The sequence below is a fragment of the Mercenaria mercenaria genome, chromosome 12, assembly GCF_021730395.1.
Source record: "Mercenaria mercenaria strain notata chromosome 12, MADL_Memer_1, whole genome shotgun sequence".
Taxonomy (NCBI): Eukaryota; Metazoa; Mollusca; class Bivalvia; order Venerida; family Veneridae; genus Mercenaria; species Mercenaria mercenaria.
Window position 1 is genome coordinate 66,881,773 of NC_069372.1, and position 18,718 is coordinate 66,900,490.

At 37.1% G+C, this 18,718-nt stretch overlaps 1 protein-coding gene across 1 annotated transcript; it reads left to right on the forward strand.

Moving 5' to 3' along the window:
• Positions 1 to 961: 961 nt before the first annotated feature.
• On the forward strand, positions 962 to 7,775 carry LOC123534392 (G patch domain-containing protein 3-like). The gene is made up of 5 exons (XM_053520259.1): positions 962 to 1,347; positions 3,025 to 3,605; positions 4,479 to 4,653; positions 6,989 to 7,141; positions 7,546 to 7,775. The coding sequence occupies exons 1-5, from the start codon at positions 987 to 989 to the stop codon at positions 7,758 to 7,760; spliced, it is 1,485 nt and encodes a 494-aa protein (XP_053376234.1). The 5' UTR covers positions 962 to 986; the 3' UTR covers positions 7,761 to 7,775.
• Positions 7,776 to 18,718: the final 10,943 nt, after the last annotated feature.

Below are 18,718 nucleotides of genomic sequence, written 5' to 3' on the forward strand. Positions count from 1 at the left end.
CTTTAGTTACAGGTTGTTTGTTTTTTAATTGCTTTAATGTCTTTTGTTTTATAGTCGGAAAATAGCATAATGCTAATGTTATATGTTTATAAGACCGACTCAAAATAAAGTTTCTTGTATCTTGTATCTTGGCAGGCCCTGCTAGCCAAAAAGGTTGATTAAGAGATTTGGCAAAGCAAACTGGGTCAGTTTCAAGTGGAGCTTTTCAGAGTTTGGAATTAAATTTACAAACTCTTCCCACTCCACTCTAATTTCGGCTTGGATTGTGCATGTTTAAAGAGAAATTACATCGTCTTAGCTTTCTGTAGATTCCAACAAAGTCACTTAGTCACAAAATGGTGTCCCTTGGTTAATCCCAACAATCCTTAGGCAATATTTTGTAAGTACATATTGACTTCATCTAGAAGTCCCTGACATAAATGTGCCAAACTATAGTATTGTACACAATAATTAGGAAATCCTAACATACCCTATCCCTCTATATCTTTAGGAGAAATGTCAAGAAAAAAAAAAAACGATGAGAGAATGAAAATAAAAGCTTACAGAACATTTGTTCTCCCGCAACTAGTACATCGACTGTTCAACTTTGGCACCCCATGCAAAAATCTCGAGCTAAAAAAAATAAAATGATAAACAAGTCGGCATCACGCTATGTCTGTAACAACTATGACTATACAAGTAGTGTTTTCCACATGATAGATACCATAAACTGTAAATCCCTAGAACAATATTATTGTCAAACTTCTGTAATCGTGTTTTACAAGATAAAGCATAACTTAGTCAATATAAACCACCATCGCCTCACACCTAAAGAACATTAACTGTTTAATTATACATTCACGCACACAATATTACTCCATACCAGACTTTTTTCTAACACCTCTTGTCATGTCATCTGCAGCGGAGTGCGAGAACATCAGCGTGTGGATGGTACGGTACAGTACGGTAACATACGGAGAATAGTCACAACAGTGTAAACAAACAAAATGGAGTCCAACGCAAATAAGTGTCCAAATGAGGAAGTTTCATACACTTTAATTAACAACATTCCGGCTGATTATCACTCATGTGACTTGAGAAACTATTTTTCGCAATTCATTGAATCTAAAGGATTTGTATGCTTCCATTTTAGACACAGACCTGAAAAGAAATCACTCCCACAAAGTAAACAAGTTGAAGAAACGAATGCTAAACGTTCAACATGTTGTGTTGTAAAGTTAAAAAGTGAAAAACTTCCGGAATTTTTAAAGCTGTATAATAGAAAACATTGGGTTGACAAACGTGGGGAAGTGATGTCACAAGTATGTTATATATCGAAAGTGAAAAATTCCATGGAAAATGGCAGTGGTAAGCAAATGATAATACCACACACACTTTGGGTCAGCACCCCTCCCAAACCGCCCCAGCCAACCTTACTCTGTGCATTTCAACACAAATTGTTTGTCCAAGGAATACAAGAATAGATCCGAGCTTGATGTTGCACAAAGAAATTTACCAACAGAGCCGGGACATGGACAATTTCATCGGTGGTTATAATAAAAATGCTATAAAAACCAACTGCTGCAGTGGCTGAGAGGGTAAAGGTGCTGGGTCAGATTACTCTGTTTTTGTCAGGGCAGGGGTTCGCTCCCCGTTATGGGCATTCTTTTTTAATGATTTTTTTATCTCAAGATAATTTCGTTAAAAAGAATATGAAAATATTACATTTAAAAAAAAAAGAAACGAAAGGATCGCCCTGACAAAAACAGAATATTCTGAAACGGTACTTTTACCCTCTCTGCCATCATGGCAGTTGACTTTTATAGCGAGTATTTTTATTATAACCACTGATGATATTGTCTGTGTACCGGCTCTGTTGGTACATATCTGTGCGCAACATCAAGCTCGGATCTATTCTCAATTTTTTATTCCTTGGACAAGCAGTTTGTGCTAAAACACCCGGAGTAAGTTGTCTTGTGTTTTTCTGAGCATTGATAGAATATAGGAGTTTTTTTAAACACGTTGAGCATTGATAGAATATGGGAGTTTTTTTTAAACATGTTGAAATTGTAACAAAAGTTGTTTTATGATCGAGACATACATGTGCTCAGTTTGTTTTAAAAGGTGAAAATATATTGGCTGAAGGTTGGCAGGGGCGGATTCCAAGGGGTGCTGACCCCCAAGTGACTGTGAATGTTATTGGAAGTGGCTATTCCGTATTCGTACAGGGGAGCAAAAAGACCATAAATTTTTATTCAGCACCTACACATAATCTTCCAAGTTAGGAAGGAGTGTAGTAATTAGAAAGAAGAAGTAAATAACATTGGAAGTGGCTAATTGTACGTTCCCCTACAAATAACCTGTATGAGAACGAATAGCCTTGCAGGCTATTCGTATGGCTTTCCCGTACGAATAGTGAAATAACCCACAGCTGGCTATTTGTATGGCAGGTTTGCATTATATTGTCCTGAAGTCATTCATCTGATATATTAAATAATTTTCAACCAATTTCTTTACTTTTCTGTCGCACATCCCGGGTACATCATTGGGTACACCAAAGGTTACAGACACCTCCTTCCAGGACTACTGTCTGGGTTCTATCCTCCAGAAAATCAGAAATCCAATGGAGAGCATTACAAGATATTCCATAGTATTTTAATTTAAATAGTAGATGTTTATGTGACACCTTTGAAATGCTTTTGAAAAATCCATTATGATATCCATCTGAACGTTGCTGTTATGAGACTTACTAATGTTTTGGATAAAAGAAATGAGCTGAGTTTCACAAGAACATGCTGATCGAAAGCCAGGTTGCAAATCATATAAAATGTTGAGCACTTGGGGTCTTCCTTCACCATCAAAAGCTGTAATGTCACCTATATGTGACCAGTAATGTTGCTGGGGTGGCATTAAACCTGATAGAAACAAGAATAAAAAAGGCAGCCTGGCTGCACCTCTGTTCATTGCAGATTAATATGTATATGGTCATGTTAGATTTTCTGTAAACGTATAACAAATTATGATTGATATCATTTTTCTATACAGATGCTGACATAGTCTTGAAAACAAGAGGCGAAGCAAAACAGATACCTCCAGAGCGAGAAAACTTTACTGAATCAGATCTCTTAAACCTGCCGGAGTTACATCCCCCTGATATCATGCCAAACGGAAATGTAGGCACACCCACTATGATATTTATGGACTACATAAAACAGTGCAGACTACCTCCAAGTATTATCAAAAAGCTTGGGCTAAGTTTTCCCAAGACAAGAAGTTCTAAACAGTATGGGAGTGTTCCATTTGATTACGGTGGTGATATAGCTGAATCTTGTGATAATAACAGTGATGAGAGTTCTCAGGTTTTGACAGCATCAGGACATGAAATTGTACCTGAGAAGGAATCTTGTGATAAGGAAGATTGTAACAGTAGTAAATGTACAGATGAAAATATCACTGAAATAAGTGAAAGTAGAAATATGTGTACTGATGCTGATCAGACAGACAGGAGTAGTAAGCCAGGAGGTGTCAGGAAAAAGAAGAGGTCTTGGAGAGATGCTGCGGCTAAAGAGAGAATGAAGTTGAATATTGAGGAGAAAATGATTGGTAAATCTGAGGAATCAGAGGAGGTAAAGTACTAGATGTTCTTGCATGGATTTGTCTGTAAATTGTAAGGCCTTATAACTTTATTGTTTCATTTTCTAATCTTTTGTCCAAGAGTAAGCTTTTACATATACAGGTGTAATATTTTCCTGTAATGTCCTGTATGATCAGAAACGTAAGTCAGTTTTTTATGTAACTGTATGAAGCAGATACTGGGAACATGAAAAATACAGTGCCAGCAGGTCAGTGTTAAACAGTACAGTAGTCAGTTGTTTGGAAACTGTCAGAAGTGGTTCATCTGTTCAGTTTGATATGTCAGAAATGGCCAATCTGTTTTTATGTCTCCCACCACACCGTGGTGTGGGTGACATATTGATTTACTCCAGTCTGTGTGTCCGTATGTCTGTCTGTCACAAAGCTTGTCAGCACTCTAAGTCGAACATTTCTCATCCGATCTACACCAAACTTCCACAAAATGTGTCTGCCAATAAGTGCTCGGCCAAGTTCGATAACTAGCCAAATCGGCCTAGGCACTTCAGAATTATGGCCATTGAATTACCAAAATCACTCAGATTTCTCGCATAGTTTTACCTCCAAACCGACCCCTATACTACTAGTAGTATAGGGGTCTTTTTGTTGTCAAGTAAGCGCATGCACATGTGGATTCAGTAAATAGTATATAAAGACTGACTTATTATTTAGATGATTAGGCAGTTGTGGGAGGCATGCGCTTTTCTCAAAAGCATCTCTAGTGTTTCAGATGGTTACATCAAAAATGGTCCATCTGTTTTGTTTGATTTGTTAGAAAAGGTCCATCTGTTCAGTTTAATACGTCAGAAATGGTCCATCTGCTATGTTTGTTACTTAAATAGTATTAAGAATAAAATTTTTGGTTGCAGGACAATGACTCGTGTGAGGAATGGGAGAGACATGAGGCATTGTATGATGATCCAGCTAATCAGGAGAGGAACAAAGAACGTCTGTATGAGGAGGAGATTGAACTGAAGTGGGAGAAAGGAGGCAGTGGTCTTGTGTTCTACACTGATGCACAGTACTGGCAAGCACAAGAGGGTGGTAAGGGTATTTCTTGTTCATTCTACTTCTGATGTGTGCTTATGTATGTGTTGATGTCAAAATTTTACAGGTGTACAGTAGGGTTCATGTGCGATGTGATTTTGATAATGTTCATCTGAAAATAACTTGTACAAAAGTTTTCTTAAGTAAAGGGATGTGTAGTGCACAAGACAAATGCTCACACTTAGGTCAGAGTCACACTTGAGGGTTAGCAGTTTCTGTGGCTCTGTAACAGCTGTTCAATAAGGAAATTTGCAATAACTCTGTATAATTGCACTCGAGATAAAGGCGTGTGGTTTGAAGTCCAGGTTTAAGGCCTTTTTGTCCTATCTAAAAGTTTAGTCCTCCTGTCATTACCGGGTAGGAGTTTTGAAATAATTTAGCTAAAATATTTACTAAGAGACAAGATTTTGTCATGCACAAAAACACGCTTGTAAAATAAAGGTCAAGATAACACATAATGGCCAGTTGATAGTGTCTCTGATTTTGTCCAAACTCTGACTTCATTTTGCATTGTGCAATCTTAAAATACTTATTTTCTTTTCCAAAACTTTGATAATTTTAAGCAAGGAATGCTGAAAATGTTCACCAGATGAACAATGTTTCCTTGCAATGTAGAGCAGAAGCTCAAAGGTCAACATTTAACTTGAGGGGCACAATCTCCACCTGTGATCGGGTTTTGGCTGTAACTTTGACATGAATGGAACTGGCGTGAAACTATTTACTGCACATTTAGAAGAGCTTTGATATTTTTCATAACATATTGTCCTTTCATCTTAAGTAGTCTCCTTGGTAAATAGCGGGCTTGACATTGTTGCCCATTGGGTATCTTTTTTTTATCTGGACTCATTTGTTTAACATAGTTTTGATAAAGCTATATTATTTCAAGATAGAAGCTGCGATCTAATCCTTTAGCACTATGAACTTGGACGTGAATAATAAGAACAACTGAAGTAAATTGCATTTTGATAATCTTTTCACATTATAAGGTTTCTCCCACATCACAAACATAGCAATTGGCATTTTTATAATTAAAGATTTAAACAATGGCATATTTCGACCGCAATGACAAATAAGTGTGTAAAAACTTCCCCTGATCGTCAAACACATAGTTCCTGTCATAAGGTAAATACCTTTGATCATCAGTTACCAGTGAATGTCATAAGGAAGTTTGGAAAACTTCAAGACCGCCGAGGATCAGACAGTGTCATTGTGCTTAATATTTATCGGTTGTGGTGATGCAACCCTAACAATTGTACAGATAATTTTCCACTGTAAAATTTCAATAATAGATAGTCTCAGCTCTAAACAAAATATGGTCTATACTCTGAGCCAAATATATCTCGGCTCTACTGATAATATATCTCCGCTCTACTGATACTGCTCAGAGTAAAATAAGATCTCCATTTTATTATTACATCCCCTTAAATGCAGCTGAGCCCGCCTGTTCCGAGCTGACCCAGCAATGTGAAACAAAATATACAACATTAGCATCTGTCCCGCATTGGTCATCAACAATGTACCCATTGTGCCATATGAAGGGAAGTAGCCAACGCAATATAATAATGCTTATTTGTATAAAGTTAAAGTGTACAATAAATTATGAATTATGTGTGCAGATAGAGACAAGTTTAATAATGACACCATCTAATCCCCAGCAGCCTAGAATTTTCCGCCACAACAAATTGACGCAGAAAGACAATTTGTCCGCCAAAATTCAGGCCTAATGTTCAAGGAATGTTGTACCAGAAGAACTAAGAAATTGTGTAATTGCCTCACCAATAGCAAGAATTTACATTTCATTTCCAACATTTGATAGATGGACCTTATCGGTATGATAGAAACCCTGAGTTTGAGTATCTATAGATATCATGTTAAGAGCCCTGCCATTAGTATGATTAAGGGTAAAATTTGACATTTGTCTATTAATGGATAAACGTTTCTTATTCATGTTACAATTATATACAGCTGATTGATTATGTTTCGACCTTGTCTGTTTTGCAGACAGTTTTGAAAGGGAGATAACTTTTGAGGTACTTCCTGTTTATAAAATTACAAAGGGAGAAAACCATGCCTAAACTAATAATTAATGGTAGCAATGGTTTCCTCCCTTGAAGCACTCAGCTCTACTGAAATAAACTGGCATTATAGCATAAAGCAATAAGCCTTGTTAATTATGATATTTATCAGTTTATTGTGCAGAAAGTTCTCAAAGCTTATGTTGAGAAACAACTTAGGACATGTCATACTTTATTGATATTGCTAACTTAGCAATGCTAAGTGATATTAAAATGCTGTTTTTGACTGTAGGAAACCCCAAATTATTTATTTATAGACTTCGATGAGCAGACTGCTGATGACTGGGATGTTGATATGAGTGCCTACTATGAGGAAGGAGCCGGGGACCAAGATGCACGAGATTTCCTCAAAATGAGGCAGGAAAAGCACAGACGAGAGGGGATTGAAGCCACTGACAGGTTTACAGCTGGTAAGATAGGCATTTGTTTCATTGATGTTAGCATAAGGTAGATTTCACATTTATACCAACTATTGTCAAATCAAGTGTGAAACTATTATATAGAATTAATCTACTGGACTGATGAAAGATTTGCAAAAACATTTATCTTGTGTGCTGTTAATAGGGAATAAAACATGTTTTTAGCTAGTTAAATATTTTTATTTTTAAGTAAAATGGCTTGTGTCCCTCTTTATTTTGTAGATTCTGTTTTCAGGAGAAAAAGTCATGAAGTTTTAAAGAAAATTACCAAGGACTCTGTGTCAGACAAATCTTTATCCTTAATTAGGAAACCTTGCAAATTTTAGATAACATTTATAAAAGACATGTGTTACTGAATTGCAGCATTGAACATTGCTAATTGCTTTACTCTCTAGGCATAGCAGTGAAAAGGAAAAAGGAAAAATCAAAGGGCTTCGAGGAAGATGCTAAGATAGGCAAGTTTGAGGCTCACACAAAAGGGTTTGGCCGTAAGATTCTTGAGAATCAGGGCTGGACAGAAGGTCAAGGCCTAGGATCAACAATAAGAGGGATAGCAGATGCTCTCGACAATGAGGGACAAAAACCGAAGGATAGGAGAGGCATAGGGTGAGGGACAGTAGAAGCTTTACCTTGTACAATTGATTAAATACTTGCTTTTTTTTTTCAATTAAATATAAGAATCTTTGGCCTAGTGGTTAAGGTCTCTGACTTCTGATCACTTCCCCTTATATCTGCAGGTTTGAACCCTGCCCAGCAATGTTGGGCGGTTAAAACCACCCCCGGTTTTAACCATCGGTTTTAACTGGTTAAAAGCGCCCCGGTCAATACTCCCTGAAGTGGTCAATACTGGTCAATTAGTCAATACTGACTGTTATAATATTTTGCAAAGTTTATGAACAATTAAATAATGACTGTTTAAGAGCATTTAAGGCTTTGATTATGGTGAATGCAGTCATTATTATTTAGTTAAAGCAACTTAATCAGTACTCCTAAAGTGGTCGATAGGTCAATACTGGTTGAATTTTTTGGTCATTGAACATTTTCTGTAAGATTGAATTAAAAAAATGTCACAATAAGTGGAAAAACTGCTAATTTAACTGAAAGTATTTCATAAACTGTAGCAGTAAGTGTTTGATTCACAAGTGATAATTCTAATTATTTTTACTGGTATAAATAATTTAATGAAAAATTGCTGTGAACACCTGGACCCTTTCATGGAAGTGGTTTGTGTTTTGAGAGCAGTTGTCACATTGCCTATCTGACACCATGTCTTACAATATACAATAGATATGTTTCTGGCCTGTTTATCTAGTCACTAATTAGCTTTCATGATCAATAATCCCACTGTACTATTCTCAATGCTTGAACAGGGTCACTTTATTTTAAAAATAAGTAATGCAATCATGGTATTCAATTGACCAGTATTGACCACTACATGTACTGATCAGGAAGACTGCACAGGACCAAAATTTGAATTGACCAGTACTGTCCATTTCGCTGAGTGAAATATATAGTAATAAAATCTTTAATTAATTTAAAATCAAGGCTAAGTGTAAGAAGATAAAAGCATTGAATAAACTAGAATTGACCAGTCTAAGTATATTGTCCAAAATGGAGCCTGACCAGGACACATTGCCAGGGACCAAAATTGAGTCGACCATTATTGACCAGTATACTTTTTAATGAACAGAACTTTATGTTATTCAGACTGCTTTATTATTTTTAGCTCACCTGTCACATAGTGACAAGGTGAGCTTTTGTGATCACCCTTCGTCAGTCCGTCCGTCTGTGCGAGCGTCCGTCAACAATTTCTTGTCTGCACGATAGTGGTTTCATTTATGATTTTATTTTAACCAAACTTGTACACAACTTGTATCACCATAAGATCACGGTTTCTTTCTTGAACTGGCCAGATGCCATTATGGGTTCCAGAGTTATGGCCCCTGAAAAGGCCAAAATTAGCTATTTTGACCTTGTCTGCACAATAGCAGCTTTATTTATGATTTGAATTTTACCAAACTGGCACACAACTTGTATCACCATAAGATCTTGGTTCCTTTCTTGAACTGGCCAGATTCCATTATGGGTTCCAGAGTTATGGCCCCTGAAAGGGCCAGAATTAGCTATTTTGACCTTGTCTGCACAATAGCAGCTTCATTTATGACTTGATTTTAACCAAACTTGCACACAACTTGTATCACCATAAGATCTCGGTTCCTTTCTTGAACTGAACAGTTCCCAATATGGGTTCCAGAGTTATGGCCCCTGAAAGGGCCAGAATTAGCTATTTTGACCTTGTCTGCACAATAGCAGCTTCATTTATGATTTGAATTTAATCAAACTTGCACAAAACTTGTGTCACCATAAGATCTCAGTTCCTTTCTTGAACCGGCCAGGTCCCCCAATGGGTTCCAGAGTTATGGCCCCGAAAGGGCCAAAATTAGCTATTTTGACCTTGTCTGCACAATAGCAGCTTCATTTATGATTTGATTTTAACCAAACTTGCACACAACTTGTATCACCACAAGATCTTGCTTCCTTTCTTCAACTGGCCAGATTCCATCTTTGGTTCCAGAGTTATGGTCCCTTAAAGGTCCAAAATTGGCTTTTTTGGCTTTTGCAGCCATATAGAGACTTCATTTATGGTTTTATTTGATACAAACATCCAAAATATCTTCAACAACAATAAATCTTGGATTCTATGACAAATCAGATCCAATCATATGTTCCAAAGTTATTTTATATCTGATTACCTCCCCTGATTGTAATCAAAATGGATTTATATCAGTAAGTACTTACAGGATTATTTGAAATTTCATTATTGTTATTAGTTGGACCGAGACAATCAGGGTAGATAACTATGGACTGATTTTATGTCAAATTACCTCCCTTTATTTCAAATTTAAATTGTTATATCTCCATAACTTATGAAGATACTGATCTGAAATTTCATTTATGTCAACAGATTTATTTGGCAGGTCCTTCTTTTGTCCACTTACAATATTTATTTTTTTAATTACTTCCCTTTTACGTTACTATAAATAGCTTATTTTAATAACTTTTTATACGCCCGTTTGAAAAACGGGACGTATTATGGGAACGCCCCTGGCGGGCGGGCGGGTTGGCGGGCGGGCGGGCGGGCGGCGTCCACAGACCTTGTCCGGAGCATATCTTCTACATGCATGAAGGGATTTTGATGAAACTTGGCACAGTTGTTCACCATCATGAGACGGAGTGTCATGCGCAAGAACCAGGTCCCTAGGTCTAAGGTCAAGGTCACACTTAGAGGTCAAAGGTCAAATTCAAGAATGACTTTGTCCGGAGCATATCTTCTTCATCCATAGAGGGATTTTGATGAAAGTTGGCACAATTGTTCATCATCATGAGAAGGAGTGTCATGCGCAAGAACCAGGTCCCTAGGTCTAAGGTCAAGGTCACACTTGGAGGTCAAAGGATACAAGAATTAAAACTTTGTCCGGAGCATTTCTTCTTCATGCATAGAGGGATTTTGATATAACTTGGCACAAATGTTCACCACCATGAGGCGGAGTGTCATGCGCAAGAACCAGGTCTCTAGGTCTAAGGTCAAGGTCACACTTAGAGGTCAAAGGATACAAGAATGAAAACCTTGTCCGGAGCATTTCTTTTTCATGCATAGAGGGATTTTGATATAACTTGGCACAAATGTATACACCACGAGACGTAGTGTCATGCGCAAGAACCAGGTCCCTAGGTCTAAGGTCAAGGTCACACTTAGAGGCCAAAGGTCAGATACAAGAATGACTTTGTCCGTAGCATTTCTTCTTCATGCATGGAGGGATTTTGATGTAACTTGACACAATTATACACCATCATGAGACGAAGTGTCATGCGCAGTTCCCTTCTTTAGAATTACTTCCCTTTGTTGTTACTATAAATAGCTTATATTGTAACTTTTTATACGCCCGTTTGAAAAACGGGACGTATTATGGGAACGCCCCTGGCGGGCGGGCGGGCGGGCGGATTGGCGGGCGGGCGGGCGGGGGGCGGCGTCCACAGACCTTGTCCGGAGCATATCTTCTACATGCATGAAGGGATTTTGATGAAACTTGGCACTGTTGTTCACCATCATGAGACGGAGTGTCATGCGCAAGAACCAGGTTCCTAGGTCTAAGGTCAAGGTCACACTTAGAGGTCAAAGGTCAAATTCAAGAATGACTTTGTCCGGAGCATATTTTCTTCATCCTAAGGGTTTTTGATGAAAAATTTGGCACAATTGTTCATCATCAGAAAAGGATGTCATCCAAGAACCGGGCCCCTGGGCAAGGTCAAGGTCACACTTGGAGGTTCAAAGGAACAAGAATGAAAACTTTGCCCGGACTTTTCTTTTCATGCTAGAGGGTTTTTGATAAACTTGGCACAAATGTTCACCCCCAAAGGGCGGAGTGTATGCCAAGAACAAGGTCTTAGGTCAAAGGGAAAGGCACCTTAAGGTAAAAGGATCAAGAATAAAAACCTTGCCCGGGCATTTCTTTTCATGTTAGAGGGTTTTGATTTAACTTGGAAAAAAAATTTTAACCACCACGGACGTAGTGTCATGCGCAAAAACCGGCCCCTGGGTCTAAGGTCAAGGTCACATTAGGGGCCAAAGGTCAGATAAAAAAATGACTTTGCCGAACATTTCTTCTTCATGCATGGAGGGATTTTGATGTTACTTGACACAATTAACCCATCATGAGCGAAGTGTCATGCGTTCCCTTTTTTAAATTACTTCCCTTTGTTGTTACTTAAATAGTTTTATATTGTAATTTTTTTTCATTACAGCGTAGGGAAAAATGAGACCACTTTTCGTAGTACAACATGCATGCCATCCAATTTTGAGGTTTTTTGACCAGTCCTTCCCTGGTAAAGTTTTTTGTGAGGATTTACAATTTTTTTTTTTTTTTTTTTTTTTTTTTTTTTTAAGTTTAAACCTTCCCTTAGTTGTTACTAAAAATAACTTATATTGTAACTTTTTAAAATTTGGGGACTGTAAGGAAAAACCAAGCCCACTTTTTTTTTGGTTTACAACATAGATGTTACTTCCAATTTTAGGTGTATTTTAAGGGATCTCAACCCGGTAAGGATTTTTTTTTGGACTTTGGAAAAAAAAAACACTTAAAATTACTAAAAAAACCACAAAATTAAAATTCCCTTTGCAAAAAACAGGTGCTTTGAGTAAAGAAAATTGTGTTTACGGGCCCAAAATTTTTTTACATTCTTGGAAATCTTGTTTAAATTTTTTGGCCCTAGGGAAAAAAAACGAGACCAATTTTTTGTGGGGACAACATGGATGGTAACCCACAAATTTTTTGGGGTATTTTAAATACTATACCTTTTAAAATTTTTTTTAGCTCACCTGTCACAAAGTGACCCGGTGAGCTTTTGTGTTTCCGGGGCTTTGCCCCTCGCCCGTCGTCCGTCCGTGCGTTTAGTGCGTCCGCCCCTCCCTGCGGGGCCGTAAAAATTTTGCTTGTGACCACTCTAGGGGGTCACATTTTTCAAGGGGTTTTATAAAGTTGGTCAAAGTTCAAACTTGAAGATTTTCTAGGTCAAGTTCGAAACTGGGGTTTAAAGTGCCTTCAAAAACTAGGTCAGTAGGTCTAAAAAAGAAAAAAAAACCCTTTTGACCCTCTAGGGGGCCATATATTTTCCCAAGTCTTCATGAAAAAATTGGGGCAGGTTCACCCTTTATGATATCTAGGGCAAGTTTGAAAATGGTTTAGTGGGAAACAAAAAAATAGGTCAGTAGAAACTAAAAATTTGAAAAAAAACCCTTTTGACCCCTCCCAGAGGCCATTTTTTCATGGATCTTCATGAAAAAATTTGGGAAACGTTTATTTTTGATGATTCAGGCAAGTTCGAAAATGGGTCCGTAGGGTCCCCCCAAAAAATAGGGCATTTGGTCAAAAAATTTGAAAAAAACCCTTTTGACCTCTCTAGGGGGCCCCTATTTTCAATGCATCTTCATGAAAATTTGGTAAATGGGTTTAAACTTGAGATACAGGGGCAAGTTTGAAAATGGGGTCACGTGGGGTTTAAAAAATAGGTCAGTAGATCTAAAAAAAGAAAAACCCGTGACCTCTCTAAGGGCCCTAAATTTTTTTTGAGATTTTTCATTAAAATTGGTCAGAATGTTTACCTTGATGAATCAAGGGGCAAGTTCGAAACTGGGGCATGTGGGGTCAAAAAAAAAGGTCAAATAGGCTAAAAATAGAAAAAACCCGTGACCTCTCTTAAGGGCCCTATAATTTAAAAAAATTTTTCATGAAAATTTTGGGCGGGAAAGTTTTACCTTGATGATTTCTGGTCAGTTCAAACCCGGGTCCCCGTTGGGGGAAAAACTAGGTCATTAAAGGGCAAAAATAGAAAAACCTTGTTTTACCTCTCTTGAGGCCATATATTTCACAAGACTTCATGAAAATTTTGGGAAAAAATGGGTTTTTCTTGTTTTTTTAGGGGAAGTTTTTGAAAATGGGTCACGTGGGGTTAAAAATAGGGCAGTAGATTAAAAAAAAAAGAAAAAACCCTTTTGGGCCCTCTAAGGCCAAATTTTTCATGAGATCTTCCTTTAATTTGGCAGAATGTTTCACCTTGAAGGGTATCTAGGTCAGTTCGGAAAAATGGGGCATGTGCGGGCTAAAACTAGGTCAGTAGGTTTTTAAAAAAAGGAAAACCTTGTGAAACCCCCTAGAGGCGATTTTTTTAAATGGTTTTTCAGGAAAAAAAGGGCAGAATGTTTTTCCTTGAAGATAAAATAGGTCAAGTTTTGAAAATGGGGCACGTGGGGTTTAAAAAAAAGGTTTTAAATAGATCTAAAAAAAAAAAAACCCCTTTTGGGGCCTCTCTAGGGCCATATTTTTTCTTTTGATCTTTTATGAATATGGTCAAATGCATCCTTTATGTATCTAAGTCGATTCAAAAATTTGGGGCCGTGGGGGCAAAAAATAGGTTTAGTAGGTCTAAAAAAAGAAAAAAAACCTTTTTGACCTCTTAGGGGCCATATTTTCAATGGGTCTTTATAAAATTGGTGAGAATTTTACCTTAGATATCTAGGGGCAGGGGCGAACGGGGGCCCTGTGGGGGTCAAAAATAGGGGCCCGTATGGAAAAATAGAAAAAAAAATTGTGCCCTCCTAGGGGCCCAATTTTTTTCACGAGATCTTAAAAAAATTGGTGAGATGTTCCCCTTTGATGAATTAGGTAAAGTTTAAAAGTGGGTCACGTGCCTTAAAAACTAGGTCATTGGTCAAATAATAAAAAAACCTTGTGACCTTTAGAGGCCATGTTTTTAAAGGATCTTCATGAAAATGGGTAGAATTTTTATTTGAGTATCTAGGTCAATGTGCTAAAAAAACTGGTCACTATGTCAAAAATGAAAAAGGTGTCTTCTCAGTTAAACATGGGTCAGTGGGTTGGTGAGCGTTTTCAGGACTATGGTCCTTTGTTTTTTTTTGGGTTTTTTAAATTTCCTTTCCCCTTTGTTGTTCCTGTTTTTGGATTTAGATATTTTTTCTGAGGACTTCTTGCCCTAAAGGCAGTGTAACAGGTGGGATTAGGGCCATCTGGCCTTTTGTTAAATTTTACTGTACGCCTGTGCTATAATCGTGAATGTACAATATTTAAAATTTTGAAAAAACCAAATTGACCAATAAAGAATAACCCCTAGTATTCAATCGACCAGTATTGACTGGTATTGTCCGTATGACCGTTTTAAACCAGTATTGATGCGGCCCCGGCAATACCAATTCCCGGCTTTTTGCCAACATTGCTGCCCAGTGTTGTCATGTGAAGAAGTAATCTATTTGGCTTGCAAAAAAAATTGGTGATTATTCCCAGCCCTACTCCCCATGTGTGGGTTTCTGCAACATCAAAAAGCCTCCTAGATCTGCTTTTCGTCATTGTGATTTAAAATAATCAAAAAATATTTAATATAAAGCTTCAACCCTTTAATTTCCTCTGTACCCCCATTTAAAAGAACGTCCCCTCTTTGGACTGGAAATGTGATCCTATAAAGCATGTTTAAGTGATAATAGACGGTCATCAGCAGGCATGCAATAAAAGAACCTTTTTTATTTCCCCTTTTTTAAAGGGGTTTTTGTGCCAAGTTTTGCTCTTGGCCTATTTGTGTCTTCTGTCCAATTTTGTTTTGGTGCAATCCAAAAGTTTTTTGACCTGGTATGAAGCATTTAGGATCTGATTTTGGGCACTTGGGGTTTTTAGTTTCGATTCACCTTGCAAGACCAGAGCTACATATCATGGCCTCTGATTAGTAAAAATTTATGATTAAGTGCCCAGTATCTCAAAAAAATTAATTCATTTGGAATCAGAAAAATTAGGGGCTTTTTCCCGGATTTGTTTGGGTTTTTCCCCCTTCCCCCAACCCCCACAATTTGTTTTTACTCATGTCATTTTCCTTTCTTTGTTTTTTATTTCTGATGATATAAAATTTAAACTCTTTCCCATTGTCAAGATATGAACGTACAGTAACAGGAAGTGGGGGCACCAGTGTCTTATGGACTCCTGTCTAGTTGACCTGTTTCCTTAAATATGCCACATGGGAAGTGAATTTTATTTCAGATTAAATCAAAATTTGAATTATGTTAAAATTTTTATCATTGTTACAATTACTTTGTATATTACAGATTTCCTTTGTAAAATGGCAATTAAAATTAGGTACTGATGTCTGTACACATTTAAAAGAGTTTGTTTTTTGTTTTTTTCCCCCGATATATGGAGAGAAATGAACAGGAATAGGAAGAGTCAAAGAAAAGTTTAAATCAATGATTGACAACCCTGATGAAACAGACCCCCAAAACCACAAAAAAAAGGGAAATAAACCTTACCATCTCAAATACAGAGATGAAGTAAAATTTTCTAAAGCAGAGACAATTCATTTATCAAAAGATATAGATGCTGTTAAATAAAATTTTCAGTGAAATGGAAGCATTAGTTTTGTGCTCTTTTCTGCAATAATGGGTTACTTTTAAATATGAGGTTTAAAAAAAATTCTCGGAACCTTGTTTACAGTTTAAAGTAACTGCTTAAAATTTTTTTTTTTTTTAACAATTAAAATTTCCCCTTTAAATTTTTTTTTTTCAAAAAGTCCGGGCCCTTTTTTTCACCTTTTGGGAATGCCACCGACACAAGGGGGGGGATGGGAAAAATAATCCTGAAAGGGGTTTTTTTTTTTGGAAATTTGAAAATTTTCTAAAATTATGTAAGATTTTTATGTAAAATATTAAGAATTGCTTTTCAGTATTTCCCAAACAGTATAACTGTTGTTTTAATAACCAAAATAACATCAAATTAGCAAACTTTTTTAAAACAGCAAAAATCCTAAAAGGTAACACCGATTTGGGAATTTTAAACTCAGAATTGGGAAAAAAACACTTTTTTGCTTTGGGATTACGTCCTTTTACCAGAGGTAGATTTATAGGAGAAAAATGCCCCGCAGTCAAAATAGCAAATTAAAACTTATATTTTAACTGTGCTTGCATTTAAAATTTCTGTAATACAAGTGTTTATACGTTCCTGTATTTTTGGCCTGATGAAACTTATGTCATAAGAATGCAGTTCTAAAATATCATTAATTATTGTGAAGTTTTCCAAGAAACTTCCTTTATACATCTGGCTATGTGATACTGGTAATACTGACACTACAACAGCAAGCTCAACTGTACTGTTGCAACTGGTTATATATTTCTGCTATATACTCTGGTTGTAAAAAGAAGTTGTGTCTAATTGATGTGCATGTGCACAGTTTTATGTCTTCTTGTGGCTTATGTTTTTGTAAAAGGCAGTGTCAAAATGGTATTAAATGATGGATAAAAAGCAAAGCTTATGGGGATCGGGGGGAAATTTTTTTTAACTTTCCCCCCGAAGTTAGGGGGGAAAACTTACTATACAGGTTAAAAGTCAATAGTCATTATATTTTTATTGCAGTAATGTAGCTAAAAAAGAATAAAGTTAGAACCGAAAACTGCATTAGGAAAAAAAAGAGCTGCACTATGGGAAAAATCCCCCCGCGCCCTTGCCTTTTTGACTTTGCCCTTTTGACTTGGTGACATCAAAGCGTAGGGGTGGTTGTATCAAAAAGTACATGCATGTGAATTTTTTAAAGGGTTTTGGGGTAAGCGGTTCCGAGTAAAGTGCCTTATGCAAAAATTTAAGTTGGCCGTGACCATGCCCTTTGCCCCGGGGTGACCCCAAAGTCTGTAGGGGGGGGTTTTACCCAGAAAATACTTTCAGCATGTAAGTTCGAGGTCCGGGGTTTTGCAGGGGGGGTTTCGCATTTAAATCCCCTTCATGAAAAAGTTAACGTTGGCCCTGTGCCTTGCCCTTTGACCTGGGGCCCCCAAAGTCGTAGGAGTGGTTATCGAAAAGAAAATTTCAGCATGTGAAGTTTGAAGGTCCTGGGTGAAGTGGTTCGCAACAAATTCCCTTCTGAAAAAAATTTTAACTTTGGGCCCCTGTGCCCTTGACTTTTGACCTGGGGGGCCCCCAAAGCGTAGGGGGGGTTTATCATAATACTATCAGCCGTGAAGTTTGGGTCCGGGGTTTGCAGGGTTCGGGGAAAGTGCTTCTGCAAAAAGTTAAGTTGTGACTAGAAGGACGGACAGTTAAAAAAACAAATATGCCTCCTTCGGGGCAAAAAAACTACTAAAAATTTAAAAGACAAAGGGAACGGTCAAGTTGCTTGATCCAATGCTTTCCCTTTTAAATGTTTAAAAAAATTCAAGTAATGTTTCCTTTTCATATCTGGGTCCTTGAAAATTCTTCGCTCTTCAATGTAATGCAAGCTTTTTGGGTTTGTTTGTTCTCTGTGTTTGATGTTTCCAAATTGCCTTGCTCACCAAAACCCACTAACAGTGCCCTTGTTTCTGGGAACATACACTGTTTTTGGCTGTTCTCAGAAAATACAATATAGTGTCCGTAATAAATTCACTGTCCCCAGCTCTTCCCCAAAAGCAGAAACATCGAAATGGGGGTCAATCGCAGACCCCCGTCTGGTGTATATTCCGATGACCGTTCTACGGGTAAAAATTCCCCAGCATATCAAGCTTTTGATTCTGATATACAGATCTCATAAATGGGGGAAAGGGGCCCACTAAATGTTGAATTTTCACCTTTTTTCTTGAATTTTTTCCTTTGGGCCCCAAAACCCTAGAGGAAAAAAAATTACAAGATTTTATAAAAATGCCTATTCCGGATTAAAAAACAAAACAGTTTCACCACATTAAAATTGAAAATACACAATTCAAGGGTTTTAAAAAGTTACGCCTTAAATATGAAAGTGTGGAAAAGATAAAAAAAAAGGGGATAATTCAAAATTATACGGACTGGATTTATAGCTTTAGGCTAAACATTCCCTTTCTTTTAAATTTTAAATTGATTTAAGTTATTTTAAATTCCATAAAAAAAAAGAGCCATCAGTAAATGAGAAAGTTTAAAAATTTGCCTTGACATGAAAAGTGTCAGTTTACAAAAGGACGAAACGCATAATCAGAAAAAAAGAGGAAACCAAAGATTTAAAAAGTGATACATTTGT

Coding starts and splice junctions, on each gene's coding strand:
- LOC123534392 (XM_053520259.1), top strand. CDS start 987: ATGGAGTCCAACGCAAATAAGTGTCCAAATGAGGAAGTTTCATACACT. Junction 3,606..4,478: donor AATCTGAGGAATCAGAGGAG/GTAAAGTACTAG, acceptor TTTTGGTTGCAG/GACAATGACTCGTGTGAGGA. Junction 7,142..7,545: donor CACTGACAGGTTTACAGCTG/GTAAGATAGGCA, acceptor TTTACTCTCTAG/GCATAGCAGTGAAAAGGAAA.